General features: G+C 39.8%; 1 protein-coding gene across 1 annotated transcript in view; it reads right to left on the reverse strand.

Moving 5' to 3' along the window:
* Positions 1-289: 289 nt before the first annotated feature.
* The window catches only part of RDH10 (retinol dehydrogenase 10), a 33,503-nt gene continuing 8,619 nt past the window's right edge, over positions 290-25,173 (reverse strand). Inside the window, exons 3-6 of the mRNA XM_049781834.1 lie at positions 5,380-5,478; positions 3,974-4,119; positions 877-1,008; positions 290-772 (exon numbers count right to left, since the gene is read on the reverse strand). Of these exons, the coding sequence (XP_049637791.1) occupies positions 649-772; positions 877-1,008; positions 3,974-4,119; positions 5,380-5,478 (501 nt within the window). The 3' untranslated portion in view covers positions 290-648. The remainder of the gene's footprint in view (positions 773-876; positions 1,009-3,973; positions 4,120-5,379; positions 5,479-25,173) is intronic.

Raw genomic sequence — 25,173 nt, forward strand, 5'->3', positions numbered from 1 at the left:
GAGAAAGTATTTCAGAGATAAAAAGCCAGCTAACACTTGAGTCATTATGACTTTAAGAAAGAGACCCGATCACCTTTCCTGTAGCAATCGAACATGACTTTAAAGTGATGGAGATCTCCAAATTCTTTTAAAAAAGAAGTATACATACAAGACATCATGAAAAATCCACACAGGTTTTGCAAAACTGAAACTTAGAAAACATGAGATAATACAGCACTATCGGTCCTTGAAGCTACAAGGATGTCAACTCGCTAGTGTTTTAATTACAAGGGAAAAACTCTGTGGGAATTAGAAAAAACCACAGAGGTTAAACACACCGGAATTATCTCAAGACTTTCTGCTCATTAAAAAAAAAGACATTGGTCGGTCATCAAGAGATGTCGCATAGTGTTTGTCTAAAACGTTGACTTGTTTTAGGATTCAGCTGAAGAGGACCCCGTTGGCAACAATCTAAGCTCAACTTTGCTGATGATATTTTCCAAGTACACTAGTCAATTAGTTTACACTTTATTTTTTGTAAAGTTGATTTTTAAAAAAGGTCAACATGGATTTCAAATCCAGAGAATGTCAATATTGTTGAAGTGGATGGGACTGGAAACATCTTGATCGTCTTCAGAGAGAAGTGATATCCCATTAAAAAAAGGCTTCTTAAATTCCATTTTTTGCTTCATTATTGTTTGTGGCTTGTTTTCTTTGAGCAATAAAGGGGTACATACATTTGTCCGCTCCTAGGAACCGATACATGCACACAACTGCTTCAAAGGGGAGGATACTGAAAAAGAAAAGCCAGTGGTTAGCAAGGGTGGAAGTTGCTGGGTTCATGGTTATGGGGAAGGAGCTGGAAAGAACCAGATGCTGAGGGAATTCTTCAGTTACCTCTTCATGAAAGTCACAATGTACATAAGGCGGGGTGTGCAGATCATGGGCTGGTCAGTGAGGATAGCCTTCATGGCTTGCTTTACACAATAATCAGGCTTCAGAGGGGGTAGAAAAGGCTCGATTTCTTTCCTGAAAGACATAACCAAAAAAAAAAAAAAAGGGTCACAAATGAAAAGCAGGGTAAACTGAATATATATATACAAATACTCAGAGTCAAGCAATCTGAAGGGCAGCAGTTTGGGTCAACTTTGCTTTCTTTATTGTACTTTTGTTTTCTATATTATTTCCAAATATGGACATTTAATTTGGTTAGTGTAAAAACCAATTTTTTTTTTTAAAAAATGACCTGTTTCTCTGTAAAGTGAGAAAATCATGTTTGTTTTTAAGATGCCTCAATATGTCTAGAGAAGCTGAGGGAGTAAGATACTTGCCTTGCAATGCAGCCAACCCTGATTAATCCCCAGCACCATATGGTCCCTAGAGCACCACCAGAAGTGATCCCTGAGTAAGGAATAAGGAGTAAGCTCTGAGTACCACTGGGTGTGGCCCACCCACAATAAAATGGGTTAACATGCATTTCATATTATTATTATTGTTGTTATTATTATTATTATTATTTTTTGTAGCACCAGGGATTGATTGCATCAGGGCCTCATACATTCAAGGTATGAGCTCTACTATTGAGCCTCATTTCTTGCCCTTTATATATGAACACATCCCAAAGATGCCAGATTTTTGTTTATTTGTTTGTTTTTGGGCCATACTTGGCAGTGCTCAGGGGTTATTCCTGACTCTGAGCTCAGAAATCCCTCCTGGCAGGCTCGAGGGACTATATGGGATGACAGGATCAAACCTGGGTCAGTCCTGGGTGTTGGCTGTATGCAAGGCAAAGGCCCTACAGTCTTAGATGCCAGATTTTATTATTAAATGATGGTGTGCAAGCACCTTTCTGAGTAAATTAAAACAATTATTTACTCTCAGATGCCTGAATTGGGAATTTTCTCTAGGGAGTTCTGAAATAAAATACATACAGATAGCCTACCTTAGGCTGAATTTAAATCACACATTAAAATAACAATGCCAACCCAAAGCCAACCACTGGGCGGCATCCTATGTGGCCACCCCTCCCCCCCCAGCCCCTGGGAGTGATTCCTGAGTACAAAGACAGAGTAACCTGAGTACCACTGAGTGTGGCCTAAAACAGATAACACTAATCTTACATTGGGGGGGGGGGGGCACACCTGGCAGTCTTAGGTCTTAGACCTAGTTCTCTATTCAGGGATAATTCCTGGTGGGCATGGAGGATCATATGGGGATTAAACTCAGGTAAGCATTGTACTCACTAGTCCAAAATACAACAATAATTACTGATTTTTTTTGTTTTGTTTTGTTTTGGGGCCACACCGATGATGCTCAGGGGTTACTCCTGGCTATGCACTCAGAAATCTCTCCTGGCTTAGGGGACTATATGGGACGCCAGGGGATCGAACCGAGGTCAGTCCTGGGTCAACCGCAAAAAGGCAAAAGCCCTACTGATGCACACTATCATGCTGACCCCAATAATTACTGACTTAGTTTTTACTATTGTACCACAGCTTTGGATAACTGTTGTGACATTGAACAGAGTTACTTGGACCCTTAGAAATGGGTTCCTAAATACTTGAGAAGGAAAAATCAGACCCACACACATCTCCACAAGCACACATACATAGAAACACCTGGAAAAGAGGCAGAGCTCAACTATTTGGATTCCCAGTTTCAATCTTGGAGTTAGACTGACCTGAGATGAAATGATTCAAAGCTCCCTCCACCTTTGAAGTTTGCTTAGGTTCTGGATGTGTTAAGAGCCCTCACCAATAAAGAACTGGCTGGGTTATCTCCCTTTGCCTTTCAAATATATCCAAACAAAAATCTGCTAGTATGTCTTTACAAATATCCTCAATAATTCACAATTAGTTTTTCTTTTTAGTTTGTTTGTTTGCTTTGGTTTTGGTCACAGATTGGCTCTGCACTCAGGAATCATTCTTAGAGGTGCTTGGGCAACTATATGGGATGCCAGGGATCAAAGCCAGACAGGTAAGCTCCCTGCCCTATCCCATCACTTTAGAACCTCATTCATGTCTTTATTATTATGCTTAGCTCAAGGCAGATGTGACTTGACTTTTTATTCCCATATACCTCCTTTCCTAAGTGAGGGTATTTTATTTCATTTATTTTGTCTCATTTTCAGTAAATCTAAATAGTTCTCATTCTTCAAGAATAAATATAGCGCATATACTCTACACAAAAACTAGTTCTGGGGTCAGAGAGAGTGCAAGGGGTAAGGTGTTTGTCTTGTACATTACCCAAGGCCTCACCACCAGGTATGGCTCAAACTACTCCCACCTCCTTCAAAATAAGAAGCCCCCAAATCTGAGATGTGCTGTTCAAAGATCAATTTAGATATTACTTTTCTGTGAAAATGACTTATCCAAACCAAAATCACACATTTACCAATATATATATTAAAGAAGCAAAGTCACACCTAAAGAGAATTAGCTTCTAAGGAAAAATTTTGAGGGGGAGAGGGAAGAGAGAGAATGAGAGAGGGAGGAGAAAGAGAGAGAGAGGAGAGAGGGAGATGAGAGAGGAAGAGAAAGGGAGAAAGATATAGAGAGAGGAGAGAGAGAGAGAGAGAGAGAGAGAGAGAGAGAGAGAGAGAGAGAGAGAGAGAGAGAGAGAGAGAGAGAGAGAGAGAAAGATTGGGGTAGGGAGGAGAATAGGGGTTTGGGCCCTACCAGATTGAGACTGGGTGGTGTTGAGAGTCCCTTGCTTTTCAAACTTTTATGCTCCTCAATTTTACAACTACCCAATGAAAAGTACGAATAACTATAAACACAGCACAAACTTACGTTTGGAGATCTAACTGCACATATTCTCCCCAACGGGAAAAAAGAATTAACAAAATAAAGGAAAAAGAGAATATACTGTCAAGGCATTTAGAAATAATGAAAGAATAAACTTCTTGAGCATTGGGGTATCTATCCCAAAAGTGGGCTACCAAGAGCGCTTTGAAACCAGCTTTTTATAAGGAGGAATATAGGTTTTGACTGACCTGATTCGGCAGCCTCTGAACATGCCGGTGTCTACAAGGTAAGGGCAAACCAGTGTTGTTTTGATTCCATCCTTGTCAGCAGCCTTTAACTCATGGCTCAGAGATTCATGAAAACCCACGACTCCAAATTTACTAGCGCAGTAATCCTGAGGTAGAAGAGTGAGAGAGCAGAAAGAGTAAGTTTATGCATAGATCCTGACTAAGCCCAAGCTTTTATTCTATTCTACTTTTCTTATATATTTGATACAAAATTTAACAGGTGAGTAAGTAAAGGGGAGTGTTTTGGGGGAGTTTTTTTGTGATGTGGTTTAGTACATAAATAATATTTTCAAAACAGCGGATACAGATGAGTATTTTTGCCACATAAGATGAAATATCACAAAGAATCTGTGGATGCAAACAAGTTGTTAAAAGTGGAGACAGATTCTATTGTTTCTTGAATTTTGTTTTGAAGCCACACCTGGCAGTTCTCAGGGTTTATTCCTCACTCTGAGCTTAGGGTCCACTCCTGGAGGTGCTTAAGAACCCTATGGGATATTAGGAATTAAACCCAGGTTGGCCATGTGCAAGGCAAATGCCCTATCCACTGTAGTATTGCTAGGACCCTAACATAGGTTCATTTTGAAAATTTCCAAGTGATATATCTTGTTTAGAAAAGATTAAAAATCAGTTGTTTTAAATTAATGCTAGAACAAAGGGAAATTTAACTTGAGTTATATATTATTATACTCCCATTGTTTTTTTTTCTCTATTACTTAACATAAATTTTGAAAAGAGAAATGTAGATATTACCTATTCTCTGACCTAATTTCATGGAATGATGTATTTAATCTTAAACTACAGGCATCTAGGAGACAAACATCCCAGAATATACATATTCTGAATACAGTGAAGAACAGGGTTTGATTAAGCCAAGTTCTAAGACTTACAGCGCGCATGACACCTCACATCTGCCAGAATCATCTCATTGATGAGCTAATATAAGATAGCTCACTTTTGGCAAGCTGCCCAAAACAGAATGTCAACCTTTGGCCTCATTTATCTGTTCAACGTGGCACTGCCACTGCCCTCCCTGGTTTCACTCTTGACCCTGGGGCCTCCCTACTGTCATGAAGCAAAACTGCTAGAGAAAATGGGGCATCCTGAGGTCTGGCCCACCTACTTCTCTTGCTGCTGCTGCTGCTGCTGCTTTGTCTAACTAGCATATACATGTTTTATGGCAGATGCTGTGGAACTGCATTACCACAGATGGTTCTCTGTGACTCTGGAACAGGCCACAAATAGCACTTAGATAGTGCTTTTATGGACTTCTGTGATTGTGTGAACAATAGGTAGCCTTAGGACTGTGGTGTCTTTGTAGAAAGTTGAACCCCCTGAATGAAGAAAATGCTTTACATCAGACAAACCTCAACTCCAGCAGTACTGAATAATCCCAAGGAACTTGCAACTGTCACAATATGACCATGATTGATTTCCAACATCGTAGGAAGAAAGGCCTTAGTGGTCTGAAAGAAAAAAAAATAAGACTCAAATTTTACAAGTTTCATCAAAACCCAAACTTTTAAAGTTACATTTCCTAGATTCATTTAAAAACTCCTTACATTGATTAAAATAATAATAATAATAATAATAATAATAATAATAATAATAAGGGAATGGAGGGCTGTTCCTTTTAAGTGTCTGGTTAATTTTGTACCATATCATTGGCATGGCAGGCCTATTAAAGCTGTGACAAACAAGACTGAAACAGAAGAGCTTTTGGGGACACTCTCTGGAGATGAAAAGAAAGCCATTAGTGGAAGGTTCTTTATCACCTTTCAAGTGATCTGCTAATCTGAACTACTCCAGGCCAGAGATTTTTCTAAACTTGTGACACTTTAGCACAGCTATCTCATGGTCTGGGTGGGACTTCCAGACTACCCACAAATAGTTGTGCTATATGTTTGCCTTATGGCCAAGGCCCAAATATGAACAAACCCACAAATGAAGAGACATTTTAGCAAAGCTTTATTGCCCAAATATACAAGAGATATATTTTTTGACCTCTGTAAATACAAAGTAAAACTTTAGAGTCATTTTTATTTGTTGTTGGATTTTGAGGCCATACCTGATAGGGTCTACTCCTGGATCGGTGCTGGGGCTTGAAATGGGTCAATAACACATAAAGCAATTGCCCTGATTTTATTTCTCTGGCCCTAAGTTCAGAATCATTTGAGTGAAAACCTGACCTCATGTTAACTCTGCATAGACAAGAATTTATAACATTTTGAAAGACCACACTCTATGATGGCAGAGGGGGCTGCTTTGAGTGATTTTCCTATAACAGATGAGTGCCATTCTTTTTGTTTGGGAGTAGGGGAGGCATGTAGAAATCCAGCTGTGCTCAGGGCTTACTCCTTGTTCTAAGTTTGAGAATCACTCCTGGAGGTAGGTGCTCAGGAGACTATATGGAAAGTGGGGATTGAACCCAAGTCAGTGTGTGTAAAGCAAATACCCTACCAACTGTTCTATTACCTCCAGCCCAGTGCATTCCATTTTAATAGAGCATATGGCAACTATTTCAAGACCAGAGACCCTGAGGTGGGGGTGGGGAGGATACTGATTCCTTATCATTGTACTTTCCCCTCTATTACTCTTACAGTCTTCAAGATGCAAGGATCTAGTTTTTTTTTTTTTAATACCTTAAATTGCTTAATATAATCTGTTAACTATCAGGTCCAACAGATTTATAAGCAGCTTCTGAAAAGAAGGCAGCAAAGAACAATCTATCTACTTACTGTTGAATTAATCCCACTGACAATACAACTTCCCATGATTTATGAAATTAAACAAAAAACACCAAAAAACAAAATTAAACACCAAAACAACAACTAAGACACAGAGTTGCATTCCTTAGGTAAGAAAACACTGAAATTTTGCACAAATATCTAGTTTTCTTTGTAACTTTTCCCATGCACAAGACCGCAGCAACCACCTCATTCACTCTCAGTACTCCATATTCCCATTCATGAGGCATACAGCTGTCTTGTGAATCTTTCTAGTAGCCAAAGGTCTTCCCTATCTGACTCCTCTTGATCATGCAATATTCCTGGCCCCCTGACACACACCCTACTTGTCTAGGTTTCTGTGCTGCACATGTGCTATACATGTCAGTTTCACCTGTGAATTTCTCCCTGAACTCTTTCCTGAAGACCTACCTACTCCTGATGGCCTCCTATGTCATTCAAGAGTGATATGAGATATGAATCACATTTATACTTATATCATAATACTTGCATAGCCTTCTGCTTCCAAAGTACTTTATTTTAATTATATTACTAGAGTCATCTTCTCCTGTTTTCTTTTTTTTAAAGTTTTGAGGCCACACCTGCCAGTCCTCGGGGCATCAAATGTGGAATTTGGATAAAACGAGGGTCAGCCACATGCAACTTATCTTGTACTATCTTTCTAGTCCCCCAACAATTCTCTTTTAAAGGCAGTTAGTGCAAGGGGTAAGGGCTTTATTTATTTCTATTCTATTCATCTTGACTTTGTGCGCATATACTTAAGGTATATAACTGGTACCATCACCATAAAATATAATCATATGTTTTAGGAGCTTTTTGTTTTTGTTTTGGACCATACCCAGCATTGCTCAGGGAATACTCTGTTTTGGAGCTTGTTTCCAGTGATGTTCAAGTGAATCATGTGTTGTTGGAGAAAAAAAACATGGGGGCCTCCTACATGCTATTCAACACTTCAGCTTCCTAAATTTATCTCTAGCTTTGACTTATGATATCCTGATTTTTATTTTATTTTATTTTTTTTGGTTTTTGGGTCACACCCGGCAGTGCTCAGGGGTCACTCCTGGCTCGCTCTACACTCAGAAATCGCTCCTGGCAGGCACGGGGGACCATATGGGATGCTGGGATTTGAACCAACCGTCCTTCTGCATGCAAGGCAAACGCCTTGCCTCCATGCTATTTCTCGGGCCCCGATTTTTATTCCTTTTATATTTGTCTGGTTAGCCCAGACTATGCTGGAAGATAGATTACTTTTCAAATTCTTTTTTTTTTTTGGTTTTTGGGCCACACCCGGTAATGCTCAGGGGTTACTCCTGGCTATTTGCTCAGAAGTTGATCCTGTCTTGGGGGACCATATGGGACACCGGGGGATCGAACCGCGGTCCTTCCAAGGCTAGCGCAGGCAAGGCAGGCAGGCAGGCACCTTACCTCTAGCGCCACTGCCCGGCCCCTACTTTTCAAATTCTAAGGAGAACTATAATACTGTGCTGGACATGGTTCAAGAGTAGACCAACACTGCTGTATTTAAGACAGACACACACATGTTTGAACTTGTTTTTGTCTTTAGAATGGTTAGGATAATTATGACAGTAATTATTATTTTTGCCTGCTCAACATTAAAAAAAGATAGAGCCTGTTACTTCAGGTCATTAGAGGCTGAGTATAGCTCTATAACTGATAAAAAGTCATTTGATCACACTGCAATAAGGTAACATCTCAAAGAAGCCTATTCTATTCTAAACTAGAATCCATATCCTTAACTAGTATAAACATTCTAAGTATCTAGTTATAATTAGTTGTTCTCAGATTAGCTATTATATGTGTGTGTATAAAATTTATTCCTGACATTGGATTATCCAGAGATATTTTTAAGTATAAAGTATAAATCTTGGAAAACAGGGATAGATTTAGTATGAAGGGTCCTATTTCATATTTCTAAAATAAGTTCTTCAGGGCCGGAGTGATAGCACAGTGATAGGGCGTTTGCCTTGCACATGCCATACCTGGGACGAACCTGGCATCCTATATGGTTCCCCCAAACCTGCCAGGAGTGATTTCTGAGCACAGAGCCAGGAATAACTCCTGAGTACAGTGTGTGTCCCCCTCCCCGCAAAAAAGTTCTTCAGTATACATACTCAATAACAAATCCTGCAAATTACACAATGTCAAACAGCAGGAAGACTTTGCTGTGAACATTTCCAAGGCCAGTGTCCACTATTAACTCTAACTGGAATCTGGGTCTGACTAGAAACACACTGACACCAAGTCAGCAGTTGGTTCTAATAACTATACCCATATTCATGTATGATTTTTGCCTGCATGCCTAAATGACTAATTCAGAGTCTCGGTACTATAGAAAAATAGGTGATAGAATATTAACAAGTTCCTAACTTTTTAAGGTTCAATTTGTTGCACGGTTCTAACATAGAAATTAATCTGCTGGCATTAACTTAATTTACTCACTGATTATTTATTGAATATGATATGCAGGTACTGTCTTATGATCTGGCCAGTGACAGGTAAATGAGGGCAGTGTCATTCCTGCTTCTAAGTAACATTTATGCTCACCACCATTAGATTTGTGCTAAATCAGAATATCAAACGTAAGGCAGTTCCAGTTAATTTTTCTCATGAGCAGAAGACTACAACTGCATTCTAAACAGCATAATTGGGAGGCCCCGCTTCCCCCTGTGCCTCTGCAACCCCTTATGTAGTCTGAAGGGAGAGTTAAGTTACTGGATTTGTAACATAAATGAAGAAAAACGGAAATGATAATCAAATATGGTTGTGTGACTAAAAACTTGTCTAAGCATAATATGAAAACTATTTTTTCAGGGAAATATGCTTCATTTTAAGTAGCTAGTAAATGTGGTAGAAGTTTTAATATGAGAGAGGGGTTAGCTGTTTTAAGAAAGTAGTTAGTGTGTGTGTGTGTGTGTATGTGTGTGTGTGTGTGTGTGTGTGTGTGTGTGGTTTTTAAAGGTAGTAGGCCAGGTCAATGTTAAGTTTTCAATGGGATTTCTTGGCCTAATCAGACAAATATCTGGCTTTCTGTGTAAACAAAACCTCATGTGTCATAGTATTCCCTGCAATGCAAAACCAAGCTTAATAGTTGTTATTTTGCAATTACAGCTCTAATGCTACAACTATTATGAAGATGACTTGGTGGAGAAAACGCCAGTTGCTGTAGAAACTGAAAGGTAAAATAGAAAAGCTAGGGCACAGTTGGTCAGGGAAGTGGACAGGTTTGTCTTCCAAAGCTTTTGTCCAACATTTACCTACTGCATGACGGGTGAACAGTATTAGAGAATGCATGCCAAGGCCACTCAGATTTCTTTTAAAACCTGAGTTTCCAGGGTTCATGTGGAAGTCTGTTTCACGTGACTGAGCGCTCAGGCTGTTAATCATTTCCTTTGCTGCCTGAATGGAGGGGAGCAATTACTGCTCATGTTATTTCTACAACCAAAACTCCTGCCTTATGTCTGGGGCATGTTACCAAATAAACTTTGATCAACTCTAATTCTTTTCCTTACTTTACAAGAAAAAAATGCCACAAAGGGGTGGCTAGAAAGCCTCACATTTTCAGGAAATTTTCCCAAGTAACCTGACTGGTTTTCTTTTCTAATCACTCTTGCCCTCTATAGTCTAGTAGATGACATCTGAGATAGCACAGCATAGTCTGTCCTTGACACCGTTTGACAGCACAAAGGAACCTGGAACTTGGCAATGAATTATTAATGCGCACAAATATTGTAGCATGTAGGAGCTGGGGACTGGCAAAAGGTGAAGTACTAGTTGCCATGACACCAGTCAGTTCAAGCTAAGGTTTGTGATCTTTAACTTTATTTCAAAGAGTCATTTGAAGAACATGAAGGGCAATTATGAAGCACAAGCCCTAAAGGCTGAGGTATAAATTCAGGCATGTGCTGCCATTGGTGACTGCTGGTGTATCAAGACGGCAACTCAGAAAACTCACAAAGCACCATGACTGATGCATGGTTTCCACTCTCAAGATGGATTATCTACATCAGGACTTATCAACTGGTAAAGAGAGCTATCAAGTTAGAAAGTACAGAGTTAGCCGTTGGCAATAGTTAGCTAGATGCTAAGTCAGAGCAATGCAATCGGTTTCATCTCTATGTCCTCTTCTCCAAATGTTTAAGGCACAGAAGACTATAGTATGAGTTTTTTTTGTTTTTTTTTTAATCAGTAAATGATGGTCCAGTAGGTCTGAGTCAGCAACCGGTATGTATAAGTTGGTATTATCAGTAGAGCACTTGCCTTGCTTGTGTGAGGCTGTGGGTTCAATCCCTGGCATATCTCAAGTGCTTGCTTGCGCGCGCGAACACACACACACACACACACACACACACACACACACACACACAAAATCGCCACAGCTGGAAAGGTTACTACATGACTAAAAAGGAAGGGGAGAAAAAAGACATTCAAATGGACACTGACATTCCTGTGAAACAAGCTGAACGAATCTAGTATCACCAGACTCCTTGGGGTTCCTCTTCAAAGCACTGGGCACTTTGAAAGATAACTGTAAAAGGTCATATTTGTAATATAAACAAGAACTTCTTAAACAGGAGTGTGACTGGACATAGACATGACATGTCATCTCTCAAGGAATCTTTCAAAGTTAGGTTTACACCAAATTAACTTCCAACAGTCCCATGCCTCCAGATCATTCTTGGGGCTCTTAATAACAGACTGCAATGCAGAGCCTGCAGCTGCGCTGTCAGAACAAATTAGCCCAAAGTTAAACAAAAGAGAATGTGAAGAAATGTGGTATCCGGCAGAAGTCTGACTTTTGAAATTTCAAGTTTGACAACATTTTAAAGGTATAGGTGAAACATCCAGAACGTATTTTCTCTATTAGGAAGCAATTCCAGGTTATGGATACTAAGGGAAATGAAAAGCTAATTTCTCATAGAAGAAAAAGGTCTCAGATTGCATTTTAATTTTATAATAGTCCTTTGGCTAATTCAATACTTTTTTGGCTTAGGGGCCATACCCAACGATGCCCAGTATTTACTCTTGGCTCTGCAGTCAGGAATCATTCTGAAAGTGTTCGGAAAACTATGAGATACTGGTCAGGCATGTGCAAGGTAAGCACCCTACTCACTGTATATTACTAGGGCCCCAATACTTTTTTTTTTTTTTCATGGTTTTTGGGCCACACCCAGCGGCGTTCAGGAGTTACTCCTGGCTCTTCACTCAGAAATCACTCCTGGCAGGCTTGGGGGACCATATGGGATGCCAGGGATTGAATCTAGGTTGACTGCATGCAAGGCAAAAGCCATACCCACTGTACTATCACTAGGGCCCCAATGTTATTTTTAAACAAGTTTTTATCTTTTAAACATCTGATACTTTTCATCTCTATAGAGAAAATGTTCAATTATTAAAAGGACTATAAATGGGCCCGGAGAGATAGCACAGCGGTGTTTGCCTTGCAAGCAGCCGATTCAGGACCAAAGGTGGTTGGTTCGAATCCTGGTGTCCCATATGGTCCCCCGTGCCTGCCAGGAGCTATTTCTGAGCAGACAGCCAGGAGTATCCCCTGAGCACCGCCGGGTGTGGCCCAAAAACAAAAACAAAAACAAAAAAAAAAAAAAAAAGGACTATAAATCATACTATGCTAGGAAAAGGATTGATACCATCCTTATAGACAAAGCAGTTTTCTGAGTTGTTTCTCAAAAAAATAGCAATATGGTGCCGGAGAGATAGCACAGTGGTAGGATGTTTGACTTGCATGTGGCCGAACCTGGAGGGCCCCGTTTGGATTCCCAGCACTCATATGGTCTCCCAGCCTGCCAGGGCGATTTCTGAGTACAGAGCTAGGAGTAACTCCTGAGTACTGCTGGTGTAGCCCAACAACCTATCAATCAATCAATCAATAAAGTTAAAAAAATAGAAAACAATAAAAAATAGCAATACATTATATTTAGGAAAAAAATCAACTAATATCCTAGTGAATAAATAAATAAATAAATAAAGTAATCCTATGGAAAGCATCCAAACTGCCCAACACTACTCTGGATATTTTCCTGGGTCATACCCGGCAGCGCTCAGGGGTTACTCCTGGCAGGTTCAGGGGACCATATGGGATGCCGGGATTCAAACCACTGTCCTTCTGCATGCATGGCAAATGCCTTACCTTCCAGCTATCTCTCTGGCTCCCAGAGTAACTCATCTTTATCAGAATCTCAAAGGAACCAATTGCTTATTTACAAGGTGTTAATCACATCTGGTGGCACTCTTCTCTGAAACTTGGTCACTGCACCATGGCTACTCTGTTCTAAAATACAAACTATTGAAAACACTGAGAATAGTTGACTATGTGTGTTAAAAAGGTTAACACGATAATTCTTAGTGCATTCAAGATTAAAAATATTTGGGGCCAGAGAAATAGCACAGCAGGTAGGGTGTTTGCCTTGCATGTGGCTGACCTGGGCTCAATCCCCAGCATCCCAGATAGTCCCCAAGCCTGCCAGGAGTGATTCCTGAGTGCAGAGACAGGAGTAGTAACACCTGAGCATTGCTAGATATGGCCCCCAAACAGACCAAAACAGAATAAAACAACAACAAAATTATAAATGTTGAGAGGCAGAGTTGGAGAAAGAACATGTAGGGAAGAGTGCTTGCCCTACATGCAATCAAATAAATTTGATCTTCAGCATCCCTGAGCACTTGCCAGAAGTACAGTAGCAGTAATAGGGACCATCAGGTGTGCATTGTCAGGGGTGGCACAAGAAAAAAAAAAAAAAAAGAATAAACAAAAAAAATTGAGAGGCTAAATTGTTCTTCAGGTAAGGTTCTTGCTTGCCTTGCATGTAGCCAACCCAGGTTCAATCCCTGTCATAGCTTATGGTCACCCTGAATACCACCAAGAGGTACTCCTGAGCACAGTTGGGTATGGCCCCAAGACCCAATAAATATCTAAAAAAAATTTTTTTGGTTTTTGGGTCGCACCCAGCAGCGCTAAGGGGTTACTCCTGGCTCTATGCTTAGAAATCGCTAAGGGGTTATTCCTGGCTCTATGCTTAGAAATCGCTCCTGGCAGGCTCGGGGGACTATATGGGATGCCGGAATTCGAACCACTGTCCTTCTGCATGCAAGGCAAACACACTACCTCCATGCTCTCTCTCCAGCCCCAATAACTAGAATTTTTGATATCTCTATGCTAACCTGGAAATAAAAGGCACAGGTAAAAACATAAATTCTCTTTATTCTATAGATTTATAAGTGTTTATAAATTACTGCCTACAGCAATTTCACTTTGACAACAGAAAGTGTTCCTTAAAAAAAAAATCAACATCACAAAACTATCTTTTTTTTTTTTGGTTTTTCGGGCCACACCAGTTAGATGCTCAGGGGTTACTCCTGGCTACGCGCTCAGAAATTGCCCCTGGCTTGGGGGGGACCATATGGGACACCGGGGATCGAACTGTGGTCCTTTCCTTGGCTAGCGCTTGCAAGGCAGACACCTTACCTGTAGCGCCACCTCGCCGGCCCCGCACAAAACTATCTTTTAATTGAGAAGCCAAACCTAAATTTGTATTTGCTAGTCTGATAGCTTAAGTACTTTTGGTTGTTGGCGATAGCATAAATTCTGAAATAGATGAAAATGGATGATAGATTTTTTTTCCCCCCTCACCCTTTTCTTCTCCTTTTTCTCCTCTCCCCTCTCTATATTTCTTTTTTATCTCTTTGTTTTTTGGAACCAAATCTGGCCAATGTGGTGCTGGGGATTGAAGTCGGAAAAGGCTCAATCTGCTTTACTCTGTCCCAGTGATAGATTTCTTTTCTCTTTCCTATTTGACTATGTCTAAAGAGACAGAAAGTTCTCTGATGAATTACACAATAGAATCCCAAGATATTGAAGCCTTGAACTATTTTCTCTTTAAAAAAATGTTCACCAAATTTTTATTAAATTGAGACAAAATGTTCTCTTTAGCTGTAGGGGTGAGGTTAAGAATATGTCATAAGAATCAACTTCATACCAATGCTACATCTACTATCCTTTTTTTTTTTTTTATTTTGAGGCTTGCTTCAGATCTGAAAGCATCAAGCAGTTAATACTTATTACACGTATACAAGCACACCCCTACAGTTGCCTTGCAAGCAAGAAGCTAATAAAAGAGCTAGGGTTTCAAATGAACACCTAAGTGATGACACCTTTAGTTATTCAGCAAAAATAAATGCTTCATTAACTAGCCTTCCCAATGTTAATAGCATAGGATGAATCTACCTTCAGGCAGAGACTCAGATATTAACATTCCCTTTTTTTGAATCTATTTATTTGGGGGTGTAGGGAATTGAACACAGGGTATCAGACATGTAAGACTTCCACTGAGTCACATTCTGACTGTCCCCCCTTTTCCATTCCAAGACTTGCAAGGCAAAGATATCATAAATAAGTGGATTTAAAACAAAACCCATTTAGAAAAAACAGTAACCTCTGTCTGTAATCTAGAAATCACCCAAGTCATTTTTTTGTTTTTTGTTTTTGGGCCATACCTGCTGGTGCTCTGGAGTTGATCCTGACTTCATACTGGCAGTGCTCAGGGAACCGTATAAGGTGCAAGGGATTGAACCCAGGATAGCTGCACACAAGACATGAACCCTATCTACTGTACTCTCTCTCTAGCACCAGAAATCACCCAAGTCCTGATAGTCAATCACTTAAACTCTCTCAATCTTGATTAAGTTTATTTATGAGGACAAAGAGAGAAAATATTCCCAAGATTTCCTAGATCAAAAATGTTGCATCTTAAAACCATTAATTCTTTCTTTAATTTCTACTGCACATTCAAAAATATGGCATAATACCAAGGTATTGCTTGCACAAGACTCTCATAAATGACTCAACCACGTATCAGCTCCATTAGTGCAGTTGCCAGCATTTGGCAAGCAATAAAAATATCTACTCATTATACATTTATATGTTGTCATGGTGTGCCTTTAAAAATAATGTAACTTGGGCCCAGAGAGATAGCACAGCGGTGTTTACCTTGCAAGCAGCCGATCCAGAACCAAAGGTGGTTGGTTCGAATCCCGGTGTCTCATATGGTCCCCCGTGCCTGCCAGGAGCTATTTCTGAGCAGACAGCCAGGAGTAACCCCTGAGCAATGCCGGGTGGGGCCCAAAAAACAAAAAAACAAACAAACAAAAATAATATAACTTGAATTCATGCCTCAGATATTAAAATTTTGCCAACTATCTGCAAAACCTTATTTTTATGATTTTGCCTGAGCTCATGGTAGCTCAACATATTAAGGAAGCAGATGAATGTTAAGTATGGTTTCTGATATGCTGTTCTTTTTGTTTATTTAATAACTATAGAATAATAAAAATAACCCACAAAATTGCAACCAAATATTGACCTGCTAAATAATAGTGTTTTATCTTTGCTTTACCCCAAATCAAACCACATCTCAAATATCATTACAATGACAGATTTTCCTAAGAGCAGAGGCTTCCATTCTCTCCAGTTACTAGTGTCCACTTTCTAAAACATAAATGATCACATGTGGGACCAGAGCAGATAGGAAAGAGGGTAAGGCAACTGTCTTACAGATAGCCGACTGGAGTTCTATTCCGGGTACTGAGATCTGCCTGGAGTGATCCTTGAGTACAGAGCCAGGAATAAGCCTGACCACTGTCAGGTATGGTCCAAAAACAAAACAAAACAAAACATACTCAAAAAATAAGCACATGAAACTAATGGTTGAGAGCCAGGTTGACTGAAGGGGAAGAGTTACTGTGCTCCCTGTTTTACTGTGCTCCCTGTTTTAACAGTCCAATCTAGTGTCTCATGACCACTTTGGATTCTTTGGATTCATACCTGTAGTTATTTGAATTTTGTAAAATCTTTTAAAAATTAAATTCCTTGGGGGCCGGAGAGATAGCATGGAGGTAAGGCATTTGCCTTTCATGCAGAAGGTCATCGGTTCAAATCCCGGCATCCCATATGGTCCCCCGTGCCTGCCAGGAGCAATTTCTGAGCATGGAGCCAGGAGTAACCCCTGAGCACTGCCAGGTGTGACCCAAAAACCAAAAACCAAAAAAAAAAAAAAAAAATTAAATTCCTTACCAAAATGAAAGTGAAATATAATCTATTGTAGGATGTTGAGTAGCAGTTCTGGCATCTAACCCTAGATGCCAGTTAACAATCCCACCAGTTCTGACAAGAAAAAAAAAACAAACCTTCCAGATGTTACCAAGTGCCCACAAGAGAGAAATGGCCCCCAGGAGAACTACTTTTTAAAAAGAATATATTAGCAAGGTGAGTCCCATATTACAGGGATTTTTTCCCCCCTAAACTCTAATTCTTTAATTTTGGGGTGGGGCACACCTGTTGATGCTCAGGGATTACTCCTGGCTATGTGCTCAGAAATCACTCCTGGCTTGGGGAGACCATATGGGATGCTGGGGGATGGAACCTCGGTTTGTGCTAGGCTAGCACTTGAAAGGCAGAAGCCTTACCTCTAGTGTCACTGCTCTGGCCCCTAATTTTTTAATTGTAATGACATTTGTTTCTAGGTTTGAAGAAATTGTGGCTGGTATTTGCCATGAATTCAGCTTACCAGGGTTTAATACCTAGCACCATTTCAGTACCCTGAACCCCGCCAGCAATGTTCCCAAGCATACAACTAGGATTAAGCCTTGTGCATTGTTGGGTGAAAAAACAATTTTTTTAAATGGGGAGATTAATAAGCCCATCACTTCAGTTTATCAAACTACGAATGCACTACGAGATCAAAAAATGTTTGGGGGACCAGCACATAATGCCTCTGCTTACAAACGGCTGACCCAAGGATCCTGCACCCGTAAAGTTCCCCAAAAATATACAGGAGTGATTCCTGAGCCCAAAGCTTGAGTACTGCTGGGGACCCCAAATGAATGAAAATGTTTGTAAATAATAATGTTGACCCAGTACTGGTCTGATTAGCAGATAGTATCACAAACTCTACTATCCAGGTATAATAATCAAAGGGAATAGTGAACTAAAGGAGAATCTAGACTCTTCTTTTTAGACACTGAACAAAACCCTCCAAAAAAGTCCAGTGGAAAGAGAATATTGAGAAGAAATCCTTCTCAAAAGGATTATCTGATGAGGATAAGGATCGAGTCAAAAACAATTCTATGGCCATAGAGATAGTACATAGGTGAAGGTGCTCACTGAGTACAGTGCCTCGATCACAGTCAGGAGTGACTCTAGAGCAGAGAAAGGACTACTCCTTCTTGAGATCCCTTGGTGTGGTCCCAAACAAAACAAACAACAGACTCTGATCCAGTAGACAGGGAAGGAAAATGAGTTGAGTCTGGTCAAGTGCTGCTGCTAAAGCACAGGCTGGTTGGATGCTGGGGAGTATGTCTATTCCAAACTTAAGTAGCTTCAGATCAATTTCTAGAATTCCACAAAGAAACAGGAAAACTAATATTTTCTCTATACTCTATACCACCCAGATATTTGAACCAGAATATGTAAGAGTTCAAGAGTTCAATTAAAAAAAAAAAAAAAGAAAGTTCAATTTTCTATTCTCTATATCAATTTTCCCACAATGTTTATCGAATAAGGCTTTTTTTTTTTTTTTGGTTTTTGGGCCACACCCAGCGGTGCTCAGGGGTTACTCCTGGCTGTCTGCTCAGAAATAGCTCCTGGCAGGCACGGGGGACCATATGGGACACCGGGATTCGAACCAACCACCTTTGGTCCTGGATCGGCTGCTTGCAAGGCAAACGCCGCTGTGCTATCTCTCCGGGTCCTTTTTTTTTTTTTTTTTTTTTTTAATGTTGGGAACCCCCAGAGTTTTGTACATACAGCTACAGGAGTTTATACACTAACTCTATTTGCTCTGAATCCATTTTCTTTTTAGCACTGGCAAGCTGCTCTACTGTGACTTGAATGTGTCCTCCATAAAATCCATGTTGAAACCTAATGCCCTATATGTAAGAGTATTAGAAAGTATTGTGGGGATATGATTAGATGACAAGATAGGTCTTGAGTTGTCATGAATGGGATTAGTATCCTTATAACAGAAGCTGGAGAAAGAACATTCACCCCACCTTCTACCATGGGAGATTATAGAAGACAGCTGCCTATGAACCAGAAATGGGCCTTCATCAGACACCAAATCTGCTCACACCTTGATGTTGGAACTGTGAGAAATGGATTTCTATTGTTTATAAGCTGTCCAGTATGAGATATTCTGTTACAGGAGACCTAAATGTACAAAGAAGTACCACTCCATTCCCTTTATGAAAATCTCAAAAAAAGAGACCCCGAAAATGTTGAAATCCTCTCTCCTATCCAGAGGCCATGAAAGATTTGCTTTCAAGACAAGGAATTTAGATCCTTTTAGACTTTTTGCATTTTCCACTTTCACCTTGTTGAAGGTGTCACATTTTGTAAGCCTACCGGAAAATTTCACTTAGGAAAAATTTACTCCTTTAAAAATCAGATATTTGGGCCATAGTTTGAATTGTCACCAACTAGCAATAACTGTCTACTTTTGAAAATTCATGGTTAGCATTTCCAAAGACATAATGATCTGGAAATCTAGATCCAAAGAGAGTACTACGTATGGAATAAAAGTTTTACATTTTCCAGATTTGTTTAAAGCAAATAAACAAAATATCAAATTTAAAGTTACACTAACTGTGACTTTTTGGTATGTCCCTTGTAACAAAATATTTTCTTCAGCTAGTCCCTTATAGAAAAATCCTTTTATAACTTTTCATGTCCAGTTAATAGTGGCATGCAAGTTAAGAAGAGAATACTAGGCAGCTAAGACTGTACTATACCATTCTTAAGGAAGTGACTACCACAGATATGGACCATGGAAAAATCACCAAGGTGGAGCAGAAAAACACATGAACTTGTTATAATAATACAAGTTTAGTGTGGTATTTGTATTGTAGTGTAGCATTTTTATATGCTTGTCTAATTTATGGTACAATCTTTCTGAAGATATAAAGCTAGGGTTAACCACCATTGCTAAAATAATCATGCTAATAAAAACAAGCATTTAAAGGTGGATTCTTGCATTAGACCACAGGGCAAAAGCCTATGTGACTCACACGAAAGCCTAACAAGAGTGGTGAACAAGATAAGTGTAGAGGTTTTAAACCAGTCCTCGCTTCTTCCTTACCCAGCGGTAATCATAGGTAAGTTTCATAACCTTTCAGGTTTATTCCTTTCATCCATAAAAATGAGGATAATGGCTCTACTTAATTTAGAGTTGCTATAGGCTAAAATGAGAGAAGAGTGTTTATGACAGGGCTTGGTAAAATATAAGTGCTGTATAAAAAGTACAGTAATTCTATTCAAGGCTCATTAAGTACATATTTATAGACTATTTTCGTTATAAGGGCTATCTATTTTCAGCCACGTTGTTTCTTCATGTTCCTGCAATTCTTGGTCCTTACGACGGACGGCTTTCAGGCCTCCTTACCCTCCCAGCCATGCCAGGCCACACTTCTGGCCAAAAGCCACAGCTGACCACGAGTAGCAGCCTTAGAAACATACTGCCAAACAGCTGCTGGAGCTGCCGAACCCCTTTCATCCAGAATCTATCACGATGCTGGGAAGCAATAACAAAACACCTTCCAACAGCACCTCTTTTCTCATGCTCTTCTTTAAACTAGAAAACAACGATTTAAAAATATAAATGTAAAACATGACACACAAATAGATTAGTTTAGGTAGAAATACGGAACTATTTTAAATGATTTATAATACCATACCTTTTACTTTCCTAAAAAAGATGGTAGGACGACTTAAAAATGAAAGAAAAAAATGCTTGAGGAAATCAGTAGGGGGCAGTATGTTAATTACTATTTGCAGGTGGGAAATTTCAGGCTTTGAATTTTAAGTTTCACTTGTCCTTAAAATACCCATGTGCTTATATAAGTTACACCACAAATATTTTTCCAGTTACACTGATTTGGGAAGTGTTATTTTGAGCCTCATTGTTTAGAATAACACTAAGAAACTAAATCATGTTAATATTCACAAATTCCAGTATTAAGCTAAAAGGCAAGAAATTCACATTGTATGCAAGCCGCAGATAATACCATGGTCTCCCAAACCAAACACACATATACACACACACACAACACCAAGTAATCAGGCAGTGTTAACACCACTGTCACCTTTCACACATCATTGTGTGATCTTTGAAAGTTTCTCAGACCAAGTAATGTTTTGTTTCCAAATGTGAATTCATTGTAAGTGGCTTGTCAGTTGGGCTGATTTGACAGCACTCAAGGTTGCAGCAGTAATTGCCCTTACTTGTTAAATATTCTAGCAAGCATTTGCTGCAGTGTTGAAAGTTTTATGATCATTATGAGAGGATATTCCATTCTCTCCTCTCGACCCCCTACAGTTCATTTAATTTTAGTTTCAGAGCATTTAGGAAAATGATCTTTGACAGGTGTGAACTTGAGTTTTAAGAGAATTGACAAATAAAGCGGAAAAAAAGAGAAAAAATGAGAGACTGAACCATGATGTGGCAAGGGCATCAAGTAAAAGATGTTAGCATTCCTTCAGTTGAAAGGCAACCTTTCCAGAGTTGGTAGAAGCCTGTGTAAACCCTATGATATGGTGACTGGAAATGGCCGGCTGAGCATGTTGGGGTAGGCAAACATGATCGAATGCTAAGCCCATGCTCTGACAGGCAGACTCTGAACAATGGTACTTTAGCAGTATTATGTAACAGGGAAGTTGTTTAAGTTATTATGGAGACTAGATATGTGCTTTACCTATCTAGCAGATATTTTTAAAGGAAGAATGAAAAGACTTCATCTAAATTTTAGTTACTTTTCTGGCCATGCTTAACTTAACTCAGTCTGAAGAGGAACTTTTAGGTCAATTAATAAAAACTGTAGGACCAGGAGAGATAGCACAGCAGCGTTTGCCTTGCAAGCAGCTGATCCAGGACCAAAGGTGGTTGGTTCGAATCCCGGTGTCCCATATGGTCCCCCGTGCCTGCCAGGAGCTATTTCTGAGCAGACAGCCAGGAGTAACCCCTGAGCAATGCCAGGTGTGACCCAAAAACCAAAAACCAAAACCAAAACAAAAACTGTAAGAACTTAATTTACTTAGCAAATTCTGAGATGCAAAACCACTAAACCAAGGGAGATTAACACATTTTGCTCTGATCCTGAGGTACAGGCTCAAATCATTGGTCTAAATTCATTCAGCTGAGACAAGGAGTAGTTCCCTATTTCTTAAGCATAATCAGGGTTTGTCATACTCCAAAGATTAGCTACAAAAGACCCTTTATCTTAGAAAATACTGATTGTGTGTGGAAGGAAATAAGATACAAATACACCCTACTAGTACACCCCCTAGTGGAATTTCAGTAGAGTACAATTTGGGAGGGGTGGGGGAGCCCTAAAAATATCCTGAGACTTAACACAGGCTCCAACGAAATTTTTTTTTTTTCAATTCTGGTAGTCTTAACTGTACCATAGCCACAAGGCTTCTACTTGAGCATTCCAAAGCAAGCAAACAAATACTTCATCTCTACATTTATCCATCTGAACTATATAGATGTAAACTGACTGTACTTGAAATAGACTTAATACCAGTGTCTAAAGAAATTAGAGCAGAAATTTCAATGCATCTTCTATTAATACATTTAACTCAAGAAAAAAATTAAATAAAGGAGGTTTCCTGTGTTAAAAAATCATTCTAACTCCCAAGTGAGGTTATTAAAACTGCTTGCAAGAAATTTTCTGACTGCTGCATTTTAGATGTATTCAAGTTACTAAAGTCAATTCACTAGAATTTGCAGAAGATCCTGAAGAAAAGGAGGATTAGGGTAAAAGCAAATTTAAAGAGAAGAAGTGGAGAGAATGTGAGCAGTTAAGCATTTAACCACAAGGTCTGTGGTTCTTCTGTAGGCCCTGATGACCGGATCCTGCAATGAATGGCTAAGGACTTCTGGGGCACTCTCCATTCAGCCCTGCTGAAAAGCTCTTCAATAAGTGTTAGCATTAGCACAGGTTAAAGAATGCTTCCACTCTGACATGTTCTATAGATTAATTTCTACTTGGGCAGATAGTAGATAAAGCCCTGAATGTCGAACTAATGAGGGAGAAAAGAACAAATACTAATCTTGATTCCAGGAATGGAGATAAATAGCATATATTCAAACAAGAGTCATTCCCCGAGCCAGAACTTTGAGACTTTCTACAAGAACTGATCCCTTGATATTTAAAGGTAATTATTACGTCAACATGTTGAATGTGCTTTTCTTTCTCAGGAGTACTACTGCATCTGGTCTGACCTACTCAACTTAATTTTGTTTCCCAGTGAGATAAAACTCAGATAGCAGGACAGCTGAATGTGCTCCTTCAGGACATAGCAAGATATCCCATCTGAATGGAGTTTAAGGCGATGAGCCTGGAAGTCAGGTGAAAATCAGCTTTGGGAGACATAAGGTGCCGTGTAGTCAGGATTTCATGCTCTGAACAATATAACCTTACAAAGGGCGTGGGGTAGGTATTCTAATTTAGTCAGAATAATCGTTTAAGCAGGCCAACAGCAAATTCATAAGATAATCCAAGATTGGAAAGCAAAGGCTGGAAATAAGTTTGGAGACTCTTTCCAGAGTCCAGGTAAGAGAAAAAGAAGCACAGATGAGTTGGCAGAAATGTGCAGATGGGGATCAAGGTGCAGAGTCAGAACTTGGTGACCTGAGAATTGTGTAGGATAAAGAATTAGAGATACTGTTGTTATTTCCAAGCCTAGTAGATCAAAGAATTCAAGAAAGGAAAGACAGTTACGGGGTTTTTTGTTTTTCTATTTAGGGCTACACCTGGTGGTACTCCAGGCTCAGCTCTCAGGAAGTACTCCTGGTGGTTCCCAGGACTCCATATGGAATGTTGGGGACTGAATCCAGATCAGCCCTGTGCAAAGCAAATGCTCTGTCCACTCAGATCCCAACAGTTCAATTTCAAGGGAATGCATAAAATAGTCAAGGCACCTGGGTAAAATTGGAACTCTTACTGAAACCCAATGAGAAGAGTATAGTGAGAAGTGGGGAGAGCACACAAGACCACAGAGGCATATCTGGGAGGCAGGGAGGTCCCAAAGACTAGGACGGTAAGAGAAACAGAAGAGGGTTATCTTAAAATTTGAGAGAACTTGAGTTTGAAAGAGATATCAAGAAAGAAAGTCATAGTTCCTAGGAAGATCCAGCTGCAATGGATTTGAAGGGAAAACCCAAATTTCTTCAATATGCCACTGATTATTTAGGCACATTTTCTAAACAACAGGATAGTTTCCTCTCATTATCAGTTGTAAAGTGACATCTTATCACTTTATGGATACTGACTTCTGGTAGCATCCAAGTTAGTAAATTTAGATTTACTACAACTGTAATATCAACTGTAGAAACTTCAAAGTTCAGCATCTTATCTTATTTTGAGATAAGAAAAAAGGCTATGAAAAACCTGGCTAAATGCACAGTCTCAGTCATCCAAACAGTTACTTTCTAAAGAGTTGTTTCAATCAGCTTTTATCTGTAACCAAGAAATCAATAAGTCCATTAGCCCATGCCAATTTCCAGTACAGTTAGAAAACATAAAAATCTTTATTTATTTATTTTTGTTTTTTTGGGGGGCCACACCCGTTTGATGCTCAGGGATTACTCCTGGCTACGCGCTCAGAAATCGTCCCTGGCTTGTGGGGACCATATGGGATGCCGGGGGATCGAACCGCGGTCCGGTCCGTTCCTTGGTTAGCGCTTGCAAGGCAGCCACCTTACCTCTAGCGCCACCTCGCTGGCCCCATAAAAGTCTTTTTTTTTTTTTAATTTTTTTTGTTTGTTTTTGGGTCACACCTGGTGGTGCTCAGGGGTTACTCCTTGATCTGCGTCAAAAATTATTCCTGGCAGGCATGGGGGAACATATGGGATGCTGGGATTCGAATCACCATCCGTCCGTCCTGGATCGGCTGCGTGCAAGGCAATCACCCTACTGCTGTGCTATTTCTCTCTGGCTCCGAAAGTCTTTACTTTTAAAGCTCAAACATTTAATTATTATATATAATTAATGCCAGTTCTAGTATAGACTTTAAAAATAAACAGGAGGGGCCGGGCGGTGGCGCTAGAGGTAAGGTGCCTGCCTTGCCTGCGCTAGCCTGGACGGACCACGGTTCAATCCCCCGGTGTCCCATATGGTCCCCCAAGCCAGGAGCAACTTCTGAGCGCATAGCCAGGAGTAACCCCTGAGCGTCAACGGGTGTGGCCCAAAAACCAAAAAAAAAAAAAAAAAAACAGGAATTCTAAGTTTTGGGTAGCTATTCTAAGATAGGAAAGCACTAAAAATTATTTTTATATAAAAGCTTAAAAATTATTTTCCTAAAAACTTCAAAGTCTGAGAGGCGTT

Source organism: Suncus etruscus, chromosome 10 (genome assembly GCF_024139225.1).
Source record: "Suncus etruscus isolate mSunEtr1 chromosome 10, mSunEtr1.pri.cur, whole genome shotgun sequence".
Lineage (NCBI taxonomy): Eukaryota > Metazoa > Chordata > Mammalia > Eulipotyphla > Soricidae > Suncus > Suncus etruscus.